This window comes from Salvelinus namaycush, unplaced genomic scaffold, assembly GCF_016432855.1.
Source record: "Salvelinus namaycush isolate Seneca unplaced genomic scaffold, SaNama_1.0 Scaffold262, whole genome shotgun sequence".
Lineage (NCBI taxonomy): Eukaryota > Metazoa > Chordata > Actinopteri > Salmoniformes > Salmonidae > Salvelinus > Salvelinus namaycush.
The window spans coordinates 149088-166265 of NW_024059475.1; the positions used below are offsets into that span (position 1 = coordinate 149088).

Consider the following 17178-nt stretch of genomic DNA (forward strand, 5'->3'; position numbering starts at 1 on the left):
CTTAGCTTGGGCTGCAACATTAGGATGGTAATCACTCTCCAAACCAGGTTTTAGTTTGATAACACAGACTTAGCTTGGGCTGCAACATTAGGATGGTAATCACTCTCCAAACCAGGTTTTAGTTTGATAACACCGACTTAGCTTGGGCTGCAACATTAGGATGGTAATCACTCTCCAAACCAGGTTTTAGTTTGATTACACAGACTTATCTTGGGCTGCAACATTAGGATGGTAATCACTCTCCAAACCAGGTTTTAGTTTGATAACACAGACTTATCTTGGGCTGCAACATTAGGATGGCTTTCTCTGAATCATGAATGAAGTCTGTAACAAGATCGTGGTGATAGGAACAAGGGGGTTAGTTGTAACTCATTACATGTCTGTCTGGTGATAGGAACAAGGGGGTTAGTTGTAACTCATTACATGTCTGTCTGGTGATAGGAACAAGGGGGTTAGTTGTAGCTCATTACATTTCTGTCTGGTGATAGGAACAAGGGGGTTAGTTGTAGCTCATTACATGTCTGTCTGGTGATAGGAACAAGGGGGTTAGTTGTAGCTCATTACATGTCTGTCTGGTGATAGGAACAAGGGGGTTAGTTGTAACTCATTACATGTCTGTCTGGTGATAGGAACAAGGGGGTTAGTTGTAGCTCATTACATGTCTGTCTGGTGATAGGAACAAGGGGGTTAGTTGTAGCTCATTACATTTCTGTCTGGTGATAGGAACAAGGGGGTTAGTTGTAACTCATTACATGTCTGTCTGGTGATAGGAACAAGGGGGTTAGTTGTAGCTCATTACATGTCTGTCTGGTGATAGGAACAAGGGGGTTAGTTGTAACTCATTACATGTCTGTCTGGTGATAGGAACAAGGGGGTTAGTTGTAGCTCATTACATGTCTGTCTGGTGATAGGAACAAGGGGGTTAGTTGTAGCTCATTACATGTCTGTCTGGTGATAGGAACAAGGGGGTTAGTTGTAACTCATTACATGTCTGTCTGGTGATAGGAACAAGGGGGTTAGTTGTAACTCATTACATGTCTGTCTGGTGATAGGAACAAGGGGGTTAGTTGTAGCTCATTACATGTCTGTCTGGTGATAGGAACAAGGGGGTTAGTTGTAACTCATTACATGTCTGTCTGGTGATAGGAACAAGGGGGTAGTTGTAACTCATTACATGTCTGTCTGGTGATAGGAACAAGGGGGTTAGTTGTAGCTCATTACATGTCTGTCTGGTGATAGGAACAAGGGGGTTAGTTGTAGCTCATTACATGTCTGTCTGGTGATAGGAACAAGGGGGTTAGTTGTAACTCATTACATGTCTGTCTGGTGATAGGAACAAGGGGGTTAGTTGTAACTCATTACATGTCTGTCTGGTGATAGGAACAAGGGGGTTAGTTGTAACTCATTACATGTCTGTCTGGTGATAGGAACAAGGGGGTTAGTTGTAACTCATTACATGTCTGTCTGGTGATAGGAACAAGGGGGTTAGTTGTAGCTCATTACATGTCTGTCTGGTGATAGGATGAGGAAACGGATGAGGAAACGTCTAAATCAAATCAAATTTTTTTGGGTCACATTCACAGATGTTATTGCGAGTGTAGCGAAATGCTTGTGCTTCTAGTTCCGACAGTGCAGTAATATCTAACAAGTAATCTAACAACTACCAAATACACACAAAACTAAAGGGATGGAATAAGAATATGTACATATAAATATATGGATGAGCGATGGCCGAGCGGCATAGGCAAGGTGCAGTAGATGGTATAAAATACAGTATATACATAAACTCAGCAAAAACAGAAACGTCCCTTTTTCAGGACCCTGTCTTTCAAAGATAATTCGTAAAAATCCAAATTACTTCACAGATGTTCATTGTAAAGGGTTTAAACACTGTTTCCCATGCTTGTTCAATGAACCATAAACAATTAATGAACATGCACCTGTGGAACGGTCGTTAAGACACTAACAGCTTGCAGACGGTAGGTAAGACAGCGCTGCAGGGAGACAGGACGGACAGCTGATCGTCCTCGCAGTGGCAGACCACGTGTAACAACACCTGCACAGGATCGGTACAGGATACAGGATAGCAACAACAATTGCCAGAGTTACACCAGGAACGCACAATCCCTCCATCAGTGCTCAGACTGTCCACAATAGGCTGAGAGAGGCTGGACTGAGGGCTTGTAGGGCTTTTGTAAGGCAGGTCCTCACCAGACATCACCGGCAATAACGTCGCCTATGGGCACAAACCCCCCGTCGCTGCACCAGACAGGACTGGCAAAAAGTGCTCTTCCCAGACGAGTCGCGGTTTTGTCTCACCAGAGGTGATGGTCGAATTCACGTTTATCGTCGAAGGAATGAGCGTTACACCAAGGCCTGTACTCTGGAGCGGGATCGATTTGGAGGTGGAGGGTCCGTCATGGTCTGGGGCGGTGTGTCACAGCATCATCGGACTGAGCTTGCTGTCATTGCAGGCAATCCCAACACTGTGCGTTACAGGGAAGACATCCTCCTCCCTCATGTGGTACCCATCCTAGAGGCTCATCCTGCCATGACCCTCCTGCATGACAATGCCACCAGCCATACTGCTCGTTCTGTGCGTGATTTCCTGCAAGACAGGAATCCCATTGAGCACGTCTGGGACCTGTTGGATCGGAGGGTGAGGGCTAGGGCCATTCCCCCCAGAAATGTCAGTGAACTTGCAGGTGCCTTGGTGGAAGAGTGGGGTAACATCTCCCAGCAAGAACTGGCAAATCTGGTGCAGTCCATGAGGAGGAGATGCACTGCAGTAATTAATGCAGCTGGTGGCCACACCAGATACTGACTGTTACTTTTGATTTTGAACCCCCCTTTGTTCAGGGACACATTATTCAATTTCTGTTAGTCACATGTCTGTGGAACTTTTTGTCAATTCATGTCTCAGTTGTTGAATCTTGTTATGTTCATACAAATATTTACACATGTTAAATTTGCTGAAAATAAACGCAGTTGACAGTGAGAGGACGTTTCTTTATTTGCTGAGTTTATGATATGAGTAATGTAAGATATGTAAACATTATTAAAGTGGCATTGTTTAAAGTGACTAGTGATCCATTTATTAAAGAGGCCATTGATATGAGTGTCTATGTAGGCAGCAGCCTCTCTGAGTTAGTGATGGCTGTTTAGCAGTCTGATGGCCTTGAGATAGAAGCTGTTTTTCATTCTCTTGGTCCCAGCTTTGATGCACCTATACTGACCTCGCCTTCTGGATGGTAGCGGGGTGAACAGGCAGTAGCTCGGGTGGTTGTTGTCCTTGATCTTTTTGGCCTTCCTGTGACATCGGGTGCTGTAGGTGTCTTGGAGGGCAGGTAGTTTGCCCCCGGTGATGCGTTGTGCAGACCGCACCACCCCCTGGAGAGCCTTGCGGATGAGGGTGGTGCAGTTGCCGTACCAGGCGGTGATACAGCCCAACAGGATGCTCTCGATTGTGCATCTGTAAAAGTTTGTCAGGGTTTTAGGTGACAAGCCAAATTTCTTCAGTTTCCTGAGGTTGAAGAGGCGCTGCTGTGCCTTCACCACACTGTCAGTGTGTGTGGACCATTTCAGTTTGTCTGTGATGTGTACGCCGAGGAACTTAAAACTTTCCACCTTCTCCACTACTGTCCCTTCGATGTGGATAGGGGGGTGCTCCCTCTGCTGTTTCCTGAAGTCCACAATCATCTCCTTTGTTTTGTTGACGTTTAGTGAGAGGTTGTTTTCCTGACACCACACTCCGAGTGTCCTCACCACCTCCCTGTAGGCTGTCTCATTGTTGTTGGTAATCAAGCCCACTACTGTTGTGTCACCTGCAAACTTGATGATTGAGTTGGAGCCGTGCATGGCCACGCAGTCGGGTGAACAGGGAGTACAGGAGGGGGCTGAGCACGCACCCTTGTGGGGCCCCAGTTTTGATGGTCAGCGAAGTGAAGATGTTGTTTCCTACCTTCACCACCTGGGGGCGGCCCATCAGAAAGTCCAGGACCCAGTTGCACAGGGCGGGGTTGAGACCCAGGGCCTCCAGCTTAATGATGAGCTTGGAGGGTACTATGGTGTTGAATGCTGAGCTGTAGTCTATTAAAGTGGTACATGGTTATGGATTGGGCGTAGTAGTTTCATGACATTTGATTTGACAGTGTCTGAAACTATGGACTGATATAATTATTATTCTCTCTGTTTGTCTCTCTCTCTTTCTCTCTCTCTCTCTCTCTCTCTCTCTCTCTCTCTCTCTCTCTCTCTCTCTCTCTCTCTCTCTCTCTCTCTGTTTGTCTCTCTCTCTCTCTGTCTCTCTCTCTCTCTTTCTCTATCTTATTCTTTCACAGGATGGCTTGCGCAGATTATCAGGAAACGAATACATCTTTGCTGCGAAGCGTACGTACAATATTGCTCTCCTGGCATAGTGATGAAGATGATGATTACGAAAATGATGTTGATCACGTAAAGCGCCATTTTGATTTGTCTCTCTCTCTCCCCACATCTCCCCCTCTCCTTATCCCCGCACCGTTCCCCTCTCAGAGCCCCACCTCCCAAGTCACCTAGCCATGCCCCTGTCGTTGAATGACATCCCTCCTCACGTTGCCCAGACAATGGAGAATGAAGACTCCTGGGACTTTGACATCTTCAACCTGGAGACTGCCTGTCTGAAACGGTGAGGGGAGGTTATAACACTGTAATAACACTCTAATGTTGTAATAACATTTTAACCTAGAGACTGCCTGTCTGAAACGGCGAGGGGAGGTTATAACACTGTAATAACACTAATGTTGTAATAACATTTTAACCTGGAGACTGCCTGTCTGAAACAGTGAGGGGAGGTTATAACACTGTAATAACACTCTAATGTTGTAATAACATTTTAACCTGGAGACTGCCTGTCTGAAACAGTGAGGGGAGGTTATAACACTGTAATAACACTCTAATGTTGTAATAACATTTTAACCTAGAGACTGCCTGTCTGAAACGGCGAGGGGAGGTTATAACACTGTAATAACACTGTTATAATGCTGTAGTAACACTTTTCTAAATATTCACTTCAGCCAGCTTTATCAAAATAACTGAGGAAAACGGTATCCCAGAAGGTGGAATCAAAAGCAATGAGTCCGATCATAAAGACTTTCTCATTCATCTCTACTGTGGTTTAGTTTAGAGAGGTCCAGAGCCACAGAAATACAGAGACAATTCTACAAATCTGTTTCAGTACTGTACACAGGCTGTAAAGCTAATGGGCGAGTCCTAAATGGGACCATATTCCCTATATAGTGCACTACTTTAGACCAGAGGCATATGGGTGATTCCTCATGAAACCAGGACAAAAAAAACACCATGATTTAGGGGATTTTCACTCCCATTTGATCTATTTAGTTCCTATGTATCTATGTATCTAAAAGCATATTTGAGAAATAATGAATTGAAGTTGGAATATTTGTGACATTATTTGTCTTTACCCAGGCCTCCTTTAAGACTCCTTTATGTTTCATCTATAGGTGCTACAAAGAAAACATCGGCGTCATGTGAAACTTTACCGCTTGCTCTGTAATATGATTAGTATTTTGATTTCAATAAAAAACAAAAATCTTACATGAATTTATGAATATTGAAAAATATAAACATGAATATGTTTTTAATTTGCCAAATGTTTCAATATATTGTTGAAGATAATAATACTCTATGGGCATATCAAGAGTTCCAACGTGGAATCTCTACTAGTTTTAAAGTTATGGCCCATTTTATACATAGAAATTGGCATAGTAGGCAATGTAACCAATCACAGCCCTCCTTTTACTTGTATCATTGCACATCCTGCTAAATCACCCACAGAGGGCGACCATTTTGAATCCATTTTCACATTCACTCTGTTGGTAATGCTTACAAATCATCTCTGAAAGTAGCAGAGATCCCACTCTAGAACTTTGATATGCCCGTAGAGTATATTATGTTCTTGTTCAACAATATATTGAAACATTTATCAAATTAAAAAATGGTATATTTTCAATATTCATGTTTATATTTTTTTTGTATTCATAAGTTGCTGAAATCAAAATACTACTCATATTAAAGAACAAGCGGTAAAGATGTATATAACACCAATTTTTGTTTTGTAGCAACTACAGATGAAACATGGAGTTTTAAAGCAGGCCTGTATAAGGCCAAAATTTCACAAATATTAAAACATAAATTAATTATTTCTCAATTATGCTTTAAAGAGATTCTCCTGTCATCTCAAATGCAAGGGCCTGAAGCTCGTTGGTTGGAACTCGAATTGCTAGGGGGCTGGCCCACGTGGGGGGAAATGTAGGGGAAATGGCGCAATACAGCTTGTAGGGGCTGTCTTGTTCGACTTCTTTACAGCTTTTGACATTATTGATCTACTGCTGGAAAAACGTATGTGTTATGGCTTTACAGCCCCTGCTATATTGTGGATAAAGAGTTACCTGTCTAACAGAACACAGAGGGTGTTCTTTAATGGAAACCTCTCCAACATAATCCAGGTAGAAGCAGGAATTCCCCAGGGTAGCAATTTAGGCCCCTTGATTTTTTCAATCTTTACTAACGACATGCCACTTTGAGTAAGGCCAGTGTGTCTATGTATGCGGATGACTCAACACTATACACGTCAGCTACCACAGCGACTGAAATGACTGAAACACTTAACAAAGAGCTGCAGTTAGTTTCGGAATGGGTAGCAAGGAATAAGTTAGTCCTAAATATTTCCAAAACTAAAAGCATTGTATTTGGGACAAATCATTCACTAAACCCTAAACCTCAACCACATCTCGTAATGAATAATGTGGAAATTGAGCAAGTTGAGGTGACTACACTTCTTAGAGTAACACTAGATTGTAAACTGTCATGGTCAAAACATATTGATGCAGTAGTAGCTAAGATGGGGAGAAGTCTGTCCATAATAAAGCGCTACTCTGCCTTCTTAACAACACTATCAACAAGGCAGGTCCTACAGGCCCTAGTTTTGTCTCACCTGGACTACTGTTCAGTCGTGTGGTCAGGTGCCACAAAGAGGGACTTAGGAAATTACAATTGGCTCAGAACAGGGCAGCACGGCTGGCCCTTAAAAGTACCTGGAGAGCTAACATTAATAATATGCATGTCAATCTCTCATGACTCAAAGTGGAGGAGAGATTGACTTCATCACTACTTGTTTGTGTAAGAGGTGTTGACATGCTGAATGTACCGAGCTGTCTGTTTAAATGACTAGCACACAGCTCGGACACCCATGCATACCCCACAAGACATGCCACCAGAGGTCTCTTCACAGTCCCCAAGTCCAGAACAGACTATGGGAGGTGCACAGTACTACGTAGAGCCATGATTACATGGAACTCTATTCCACATCAGGTAACTGATGCAAGAAGTAGAATCAGATTTTAAAAAACAGGTAAAAATACACCTTATGGAACAGTGGGGACTATGAAGAGACAGACACAAAGGCACAGACACATGAATACAAACACACTTGATAACATACACACTATACACACACGTACACATGGATATGTGGTAGTGGACTATGGGCCTGAAGGCACACACATTGTGTGTTGTGAATTCTGTAATGAATATATTGTAATGTTTTTAAAATTGTATAACTGCCTTAATTCTGCCCGGACCCCAGGAAGAGTAATGGGGATCCATAATAAATACAAATGTAGCTAAAAGAAGCAGTCGTTTTCATCTATGGATTTTGTGGCTAATTGAGGTAAAATGAATTCTGCTCATAGATTATGCATGTATGAACTACACATCGACACATCCAGCCCAAAGAGGGAGGTTTAAAAAATACTTTCTTAGTTGCCAAGTTACCTGAACATGCCTTTAAGATGCAAATATCAAATATATGTCAACAATCCTTCTTTCAAAGGGCCATTCTATGGATTACATTACGGGAAAATCCCCCAAATCATGTTTTGGGGGGTGAGGAATCACCCATATGGGCCCTGGTGAAAAATAGTGCACTATAAATGACCTGTTGAGTGTCAGAGGGATTGGATTGGGAAGCTGGGTTATGGCAGAAGAGATGAGGTTACACTGTACTTAACTCTGTGGTATTGAACTCCTCCATTGTGTTAGCCCTAACCTTCATGCTGTCTGGTAATTCTCTCCTCCCAGGCCTCTGACCTATCTGGGCCTGAAGATCTTCTCTCGGTTCGGGGTGTGTGAGTTCCTGAGCTGTCCCGAGGCCACTCTCCGCTCCTGGCTGCAGGGGATCGAGGCTAACTACCACTCCACCAACTCCTACCACAACTCCTCACATGCTGCCGATGTCCTGCACGCCACCGCATACTTCCTCTGCAAGGAGAGGGTCAAGGTAAGATGGCCGTCCAAGATGGCCGCCACTGGGTCAGACAGTTTTGTCTTGTTTGTTTTGTCTTGTTTTGACTTGTTTGTTTTTGTCTTGTTTGTTTGTTTTGTCTTGTTTGGTTTGTTTGTATGTTTGTTTGCCCCGTCATTTATACAGGTAAATCTGGATGACCTGTTCAGAGATAGCAGAAGTAAAACATTTGTAACAAACACGCATAGAAATTAAATAAGCACACAGCAATGAGTCAATCCTGGGCTGACATTCCTCCAATCACAAGCATGGCTTAATCCAAGTCCTAATTAGAGTTGCACAATGCCGGTAGCTTCCCCAAAATGTCCAAGTTTTCCAGAAATTCCAGTTAGAAGATTCCTGGAATCAACCCTCCCCACTGGGCAAAAACTGGTTGATTAAATGGTGATTCCACCTCATTTCAACAACAAAAATGGAATGTGATGATATTGAATTAACGTTGAAAACTGTTTGGATTTACAAAAGGTCATCAACCTTTAATCAAATTATAAAAATAAAAAAAATGTTAACCCAACTTGCAACCTAAATCCATTGTGACATTTTTTGTTGATTTCACGTTGAAATCACATTAGTTGATAACTCAACCAGATGTCAATCAAAACTAGACGTTGAACTGCTGTCTGTGCCCAGTGGGAAGTCATAATGTCACGCCCTGACCTTAGAGAGCCTTTTTATTTCTCTATGTGGTTAGGTCAGGGTGTGATTTGGGTGGGCATTCTATGTTCTCTATTTCTTTGTTTTTGACCGAGTGTGGTTCCCAATCAGAGGCAGCTGTCTATCGTTGTCTCTGATTGGGAACCATACTTAGGCAGCCTTTTTCCCCACCTAATGTTGTGGGTAATTATTATTTTCTGTGTGTTTGTGTGCGCCACGGTTGCGTCACGTTTGTTTCTGTTTACCTGTTCTTTTGTGTGAAGGTTTCACTTCGATTAAAGATGTGGAATTACATGCTGCACCTTGGCTCATCTATGACAGGGAGTTTGAAGACAGCGAACGTCTTTGACTCCTTTACTCTCTAACATGGAACTACATGTCACTAGTCATCTAGACTAATCATGTTAGGAGTGTGTGTGTCTGGACCTGTGTGTGTGTGTGTGTGTGTGTGTGTGTGTGTGTGTGTGTGTGTGTGTGTGTGTGTGTGTGCCTGGACGTGTGTGTGTGTGTGTGTGTGTGTGTGTGTGTGTGTGTGTGTGTGTGTGTGTGTGTGTGTGTGTGTGTGTGTGTGTGTGTGTGTGTGTGTGTGTGTGGTGCACTGGGCCTTTACTAGTTCTGTATTAGAGGACCGATATAGATGTCTTCAACGCGGACCACCTCATAAATTCAGCACCCCTACCCCCAAATTACTTCCCGTGGCTATGTGCGTGCATACCTGGCGGTGTGTTTGTGTCCGTGTGTGTGCGTGCATACCTGGCGGTGTGTTTGTGTCCGTGCGTGTGCGTGCATACCTGGCGGTGTGTTTGTGTCCGTGCGTGTGCGTGCATACCTGGCGGTGTGTTTGTGTCCGTGCGTGTGCGTGCATACCTGGCGGTGTGTTTGTGTCCGTACGTGTGCGTGCATACCTGGTGGTGTGTTTGTGTCCGTGCGTGTGCGTGCATACCTGGCGGTGTGTTTGTGTCCGTGCGTGTGCGTGCATACCTGGCGGTGTGTTTGTGTCCGTGCGTGTGCGTGCATACCTGGCGGTGTGTTTGTGTCTACGTTTGCTTGTGTGTGTCTGTCTCTGGTCAAAGAGCCGTTGTTTGACCCAGACAGTATATGTTGTTCTACTAACTGCTGATGAGGACTGCTCTACACTAACTAACTCTACAGTGAAAACACTCCTCTTCTGTCTCTGATGAGGACTGCTCTACACTAACTAACTCTACAGTGAAAACACTCCTCTTCTGTCTCTGATGAGGACTGCTCTACACTAACTAACTCTACAGTGAAAACACTCCTCTTCTGTCTCTGATGAGGACTGCTCTAAACTAACTAACTCTACAGTGAAAACACTCCTCTTCTGTCTCTGATGAGGACTGCTCTACACTAACTAACTCTACAGTGAAAACACTCCTCTTCTGTCTCTGATGAGGACTGCTCTACACTAACTAACTCTACAGTGAAAACACTCCTCTTCTGTCTCTGATGAGGACTGCTCTACACTAACTAACTCTACAGTGAAAACACTCCTCTTCTGTCTCTGATGAGGACTGCTCTACACTAACTAACTCTACAAAGAAAACACTCCTCTTCTGTCTCTGATGAGGACTGCTCTACACTAACTAACTCTACAGTGAAAACACTCCTCTTCTGTCTCTGATGAGGACTGCTCTACACTAACTAACTCTACAGTGAAAACACTCCTCTTCTGTCTCTGATGAGGACTGCTCTACACTAACTAACTCTACAGTGAAAACACTCCTCTTCTGTCTCTGATGAGGACTGCTCTAAACTAACTAACTCTACAGTGAAAACACTCCTCTTCTGTCTCTGATGAGGACTGCTCTACACTAACTAACTCTACAGTGAAAACACTCCTCTTCTGTCTCTGATGATGACTGCTCTACACTAACTAACTCTACACTGCTGTTCTCTAACTAAGCTGATTATTAAACCTTCTATTCCTGACCACACCAAAGTCATCTATCATTGGCTTAGCCCTGCCGACCAGTGGTTAGCCCACCTTTGACCTCACACCAGGTTAAACTAACCAATCAGAGACAGAGGCTGTGGCTCGGGTTAGCCCTCTGTCACAAACAGGATTTCCTGCAAGGGAACCTCCCAGCTGCCACAACGGCTTTAAATGACTTAATTTCAACTAACTTTGCCCAATTTTGCCCGCTGGGGTTATGTGGAGTGGTGAAAATAGGACATACTACATGACACAACACTAATACATGATTAAGAAAGCCCCTAAAACAACATGACACAACACTAATACATGATTAAGAAAGCCACTAAAACAACATGACACAACACAAATACATGTTTAAGAAAGCCCCTAAGACAACATGACACAACACAAATACATGATTAAGAAAGCCCCTAAAACAACATGACACAACACAAATACATGTTTAAGAAAGCCCCTAAGACAACATGACACAACACAAATACATGATTAAGAAAGCCCCTAAAACAACATGACACAACACTAATACATGATTAAGAAAGCCCCTAAGACAACATGCCACAACACAAATACATGATTAAGAAAGCCCCTAAGACAACATGCCACAACACAAATACATGATTAAGAAAGCCCCTAAAACAACATGACAACACAAATACATGTTTAAGAAAGCCCCTAAAACAACATGACACAACACAAATACATGATTAAGAAAGCCCCTAAAACAACATGACACAACACAAATACATGATTAAGAAAGCCCCTAAGACATTCAAAGCAGCCTATTCAATCAGTGATTCAGGTAGTAAGATCAGGTCACTAGCAACACCAAGGTCAGGGGGTTCAGGTAGTAAGATCACGTCACTAGCAACACCAAGGTCGTGGGTTCAGGTAGTAAGATCACGTCACTAGCAACACCAAGGTCAGGGGGTTCAGGTAGTAAGATCACGTCACTAGCAACACCAAGGTCAGGGGGTTCAGGTAGTAAGATCACGTCACTAGCAACACCAAGGTCAGAGGGTTCAGGTAGTAAGATCACGTCACTAGCAACACCAAGGTCAGGGGGTTCAGGTAGTAAGATCACGTCACTAGCAACACCAAGGTCGGGGGTTCAGGTAGTAAGATCACGTCACTAGCAACACCAAGGTCGTGGGTTCAGGTAGTAAGATCACGTCACTAGCAACACCAAGGTCGTGGGTTCAGGTAGTAAGATCACGTCACTAGCAACACCAAGGTCGGGGGTTCAGGTAGTAAGATCACGTCACTAGCAACACCAAGGTCGGGGATTCAGGTAGTAAGATCACGTCACTAGCAACACCAAGGTCAGGGGGTTCAGGTAGTAAGATCACGTCACTAGCAACACCAAGGTCGTGGGTTCAGGTAGTAAGATCACGTCACTAGCAACACCAAGGTCGGGGGTTCAGGTAGTAAGATCACGTCACTAGCAACACCAAGGTCAGGGGGTTCAGGTAGTAAGATCACGTCACTAGCAACACCAAGGTCAGGGGGTTCAGGTAGTAAGATCACGTCACTAGCAACACCAAGGTCGTGGGTTCAGGTAGTAAGATCACGTCACTAGCAACACCAAGGTCAGGGGGTTCAGGTAGTAAGATCACGTCACTAGCAACACCAAGGTCGGGGGTTCAGTTCCTGCAGGGTTCACATACTAAAAATTATAATGGTAACGGTAATTTCGTGGTTTAAATAATATGAATATAATTGATAGGGCAGCAGGTAGCCTGGTCGTTAGATCATTGGGCCTGTAACCAAACGGTCGCTAGTTGGAATCCTGTCGCTAACTGCTCCATTAATATTAAATATGAAGAAAATACTCCTCTTCTTTCCCGAACAGCAAAGTCTGGAGCAGATTGATGAGGTGGCGGCTCTGATAGCAGCCACAGTACACGACGTGGATCACCCGGGACGCACCAACAGCTTCCTGTGTAACGCAGGAAGTGAGCTGGCCATCTTGTACAACGACACGGCCGTGCTAGAGAGCCACCACGCTGCCCTTGCCTTCCAGATCACCACACGGGACGACAAGTGTAACATCTTCAAGAACATGGAGAGGTACGGCTGTCTGTGGGTCTTCTGGGAGGCTGTTTGGTCTGTCTGTCTGTCCGTGTGTGTCTGTCTGTCCGTGTGTGTGTGTGAGAGAGACAGTGAGGCAGGGCAGTCATGTGATTTGAGTCCCAGAGCAGTGTGTCTCATGCAATGCTCTCCCTCGGATGGGGGAAGGTACACAATCACTCCATTCATTCCTCTCCTCTGTCACTACAGTCAGGAGGCTAGAACTGTCCAGAGGGGCTTTCAGCACATTTATTTACCAATGTTTTTTGTGTGAACGTGTCTCTCTCTGTGTTCTTCCCCCTTCTCCCTACCCCCCCTTCCTCTGTCCTCCACTGCTTCTTTCTCTCTCTCTCTGTTCTTCTCTTTTCCTCTCTTTCTCCCCCCCTCCCTCTCTCCCCCTCCCTCTCGCTGTCTCTCTCGCTCTCTCTCTCTGTTCTTCTTTTTCTCCTCCCCCCCTCGCTGTCTCTCTCTGTAGGAATGAGTACCGTACCCTGCGTCAGGCCATCATAGACATGGTGCTCGCCACAGAGATGACAAAACACTTTGAGCACGTCAACAAGTTCGTCAACAGCATCAACAAGCCACTGGCCGCGCTGGAGGAGAACGGGGTGAGATGAAGGACAGAACAAGAAAAGAGAAAAGAGGGGATGAAAAAGAACAATAAAGTCCAGGTTAGATAGGCTCTGTGGTTAAACATGATGGCAGCAGGAACCTGTTCATGGCTTGGATCAGAGTATTGCAGCCAATACAGTATGTGTAGCTGTGTCCGGTCACGGAACAATCTAGAAAATACAAACGGTCTGTTTTAGATATCATTCTGCATCACGCTTACTCTAAAAATAGCCAACAGTTAGCTAACAGCATGCAGGTTAGAAAGAGGAGAGTTGAAGGGAGTCATTGTCTAGCCTGTGTGGCCTAACGTAGCCTTATAACCTAGCCTAGCCTTCCAGTGGAGCCTTCCAGCTAAAAGTTAGCCAACTGTGATGCAGGTTGAAGGGAGTTAGTGTAGTCTCCTGGCCTAGCTTCCTAATGTAGCCTTCCATGCACTGTAGCCTGCTAGCATAGCATAGCCTAGCTTCCTAGTATAGCCTGCTAGCATAGCATAGGTTAGCCTCCTAGTGTAGCCTGCTAGCGTAGCCTCCTGGCCTCGTAGTTTAGCCTGCTAGCCTAGCCTCCTAGTGTAGCCTGCTAGCGTAGCCTCCTGGCCTCGTAGTTTAGCCTGCTAGCATAGCCTAGCCTCCTAGTGTAGCCTGCTAGCGTAGCCTAGCCTAGAGTAGCCACCTGGCCACAGACAGATTAGCGTAGAGAGAGAATCTTACGGTCTGGTTCCATCTTTCTCACGATGGTGCGGAATGCACAGCACAGCCATTCTCCTATATCACACAGGCCCTTTTAAGGAATATCATAGGAGGTTATTCTGCAATCTAACTAGTTAGCAATCAAACTATAACTCTGACTAACAGTTAGCAATCAAACTACAGTACCAGTCAAAAGATTGGACACACCTACTCATTCAAGGGTTTTTCTTTATTTTTACTATTTTCTACATTGTAGAATAATAGTGAAGACATCAACACTATGAAATAACACATATGGAATCATGTAGTAACCCAAAAAAGTGTTAAACAAATCAAAATAGATTTTAGATTCTTTAAAGTAGCCACCCTTTGCCTTGATGACATCTTTGCACACTCTTGGCATTCTCTCAACCAGCTTTCTTAAACATGTATCTTCTGTATACCTCCCCTACCTTGTCACAACACAACTGATTGTCTCAAATGCATGAATAAGTAAAGAAATTCCACAAATTAACTTTTAACAAGGAACACGTGTTAATAAAGTCAGGGCAGTCATGGTCCAGGGCAGTCATGGTGACTACCTCACGAAGCTGGTTGAGAGAATCCCAAGAGTGTGCAAAGCTGTCATCAAGGCAAAGGGTGGCTACTTTGAAGAATCTCAAATATAAAATATATTTTGATTTGTTTAACGCTTTTTGGTTACTAGATGATTCCATATGTGTTATTTCATAGTTTTGATGTCTTCACTATTCTTCTACAATGTAGAACATAGTAAAAATAAAGAAAACCCCTTGAATGAGTAGGTTTGTCCAAACTTTTGACTGGTACTGTAACTCTAATACAGTTAGCAATCAAACTAACTCTGTCTAACAAAGTTAGCAATCAAACTAAAACACTGTCTAATACAGTTAGCAATCAAACTAACTCTGTCTAACACAGTTAGCAATCAAACTAACTCTGTCTAACACAGCAATCAAACTAACTCTGTCTAACACAGTTAGCAATCAAACTAACTCTGTCTAACACAGTTAGCAATCAAACTAAAACACTGTCTAATACAGTTAGCAATCAAACTAACTCTGTCTAACACAGCAATCAAACTAACTCTGTCTAACACAGTTAGCAATCAAACTAAAACACTGTCTAATACAGTTAGCAATCAAACTAACTCTGTCTAACACAGTTAGCAATCAAACTAACCCTGTCTAACACAGTTAGCAATCAAACTAACCCTGTCTAACACAGTTAGCAATCAAACTAACTCTGTCTAACACAGTTAGCAATCAAACTAACCCTGTCTAACACAGTTAGCAATCAAACTAACTCTGTCTAACACAGTTAGCAATCAAACTAAAACACTGTCTAATACAGTTAGCAATCAAACTAACTCTGTCTAACACAGTTAGCAATCAAACTAAAACACTGTCTAATACAGTTAGCAATCAAACTAACTCTGTCTAACACAGTTAGCAATCAAACTAACTCTGTCTAACACAGTTAGCAATCAAACTAAAACACTGTCTAATACAGTTAGCAATCAAACTAACTCTGTCTAACACAGTTAGCAATCAAACTAACTCTGTCTAACACAGCAATCAAACTAACTCTGTCTAACACAGTTAGCAATCAAACTAACTCTGTCTAACAAAGTTAGCAATCAAACTAAAACACTGTCTAATACAGTTAGCAATCAAACTATCTCTGTCTAACACAGTTAGCAATCAAACTAACCCTGTCTAACACAGTTAGCAATCAAACTAACCCTGTCTAACACAGTTAGCAATCAAACTAAAACACTGTCTAATACAGTTAGCAATCAAACTAACTCTGTCTAACACAGTTAGCAATCAAACTAACTCTGTCTAACACAGCAATCAAACTAACTCTGTCTAACACAGTTAGCAATCAAACTAACTCTGTCTAACACAGTTAGCAATCAAACTAAAACACTGTCTAATACAGTTAGCAATCAAACTAACTCTGTCTAACACAGTTAGCAATCAAACTAACTCTGTCTAACACAGCAATCAAACTAACTCTGTCTAACACAGTTAGCAATCAAACTAAAACACTGTCTAACACAGTTAGCAATCAAACTAACCCTGTCTAACACAGTTAGCAATCAAACTAAAACACTGTCTAATACAGTTAGCAATCAAACTAACTCTGTCTAACACAGTTAGCAATCAAACTAACTCTGTCTAACACAGCAATCAAACTAACTCTGTCTAACACAGTTAGCAATCAAACTAACTCTGTCTAACACAGTTAGCAATCAAACTAAAACACTGTCTAATACAGTTAGCAATCAAACTAACTCTGTCTAACACAGTTAGCAATCAAACTAAAACACTGTCTAACACAGTTAGCAATCAAACTAACTCTGTCTAACACAGCAATCAAACTAACTCTGTCTAACACAGTTAGCAATCAAACTAACCCTGTCTAACACAGTTAGCAATCAAAATATAAAACACTGTCTAACACAGTTAGCAATCAAACTAACTCTGTCTAACATAGTTAGCAATCAAACTAACTCTGTCTAACACAGTTAGCAATCAAACTAACTCTGTCTAACATAGTTAGCAATCAAACTAACTCTGTCTAACATAGTTAGCAATCAAACTAACTCTGTCTAACATAGTTAGCAATCAAACTAACTCTGTCTAACATAGTTAGCAATCAAACTAACTCTGTCTAACATAGTTAGCAATCAAACTAACTCTGTCTAACACAGTTAGCAATCAAACTAACTCTGTCTAACATAGTTAGCAATCAAACTAACTCTGTCTAACACAGTTAGCAATCAAACTAACTCTGTCTAACATAGTTAGCAATCAAAC

General features: G+C 42.9%; 1 protein-coding gene across 1 annotated transcript in view; it reads left to right on the forward strand.

The window, feature by feature from the left end:
• The window catches only part of LOC120039289 (high affinity cAMP-specific and IBMX-insensitive 3',5'-cyclic phosphodiesterase 8A-like), a 33927-nt gene that overhangs the window by 3952 nt on the left and 12797 nt on the right, over positions 1-17178 (forward strand). The window contains exons 2-6 of the mRNA XM_038984731.1: positions 4338-4386; positions 4531-4663; positions 8137-8335; positions 12820-13037; positions 13513-13645. Coding sequence (XP_038840659.1) covers positions 4338-4386; positions 4531-4663; positions 8137-8335; positions 12820-13037; positions 13513-13645 — 732 coding nt within the window. The remainder of the gene's footprint in view (positions 1-4337; positions 4387-4530; positions 4664-8136; positions 8336-12819; positions 13038-13512; positions 13646-17178) is intronic.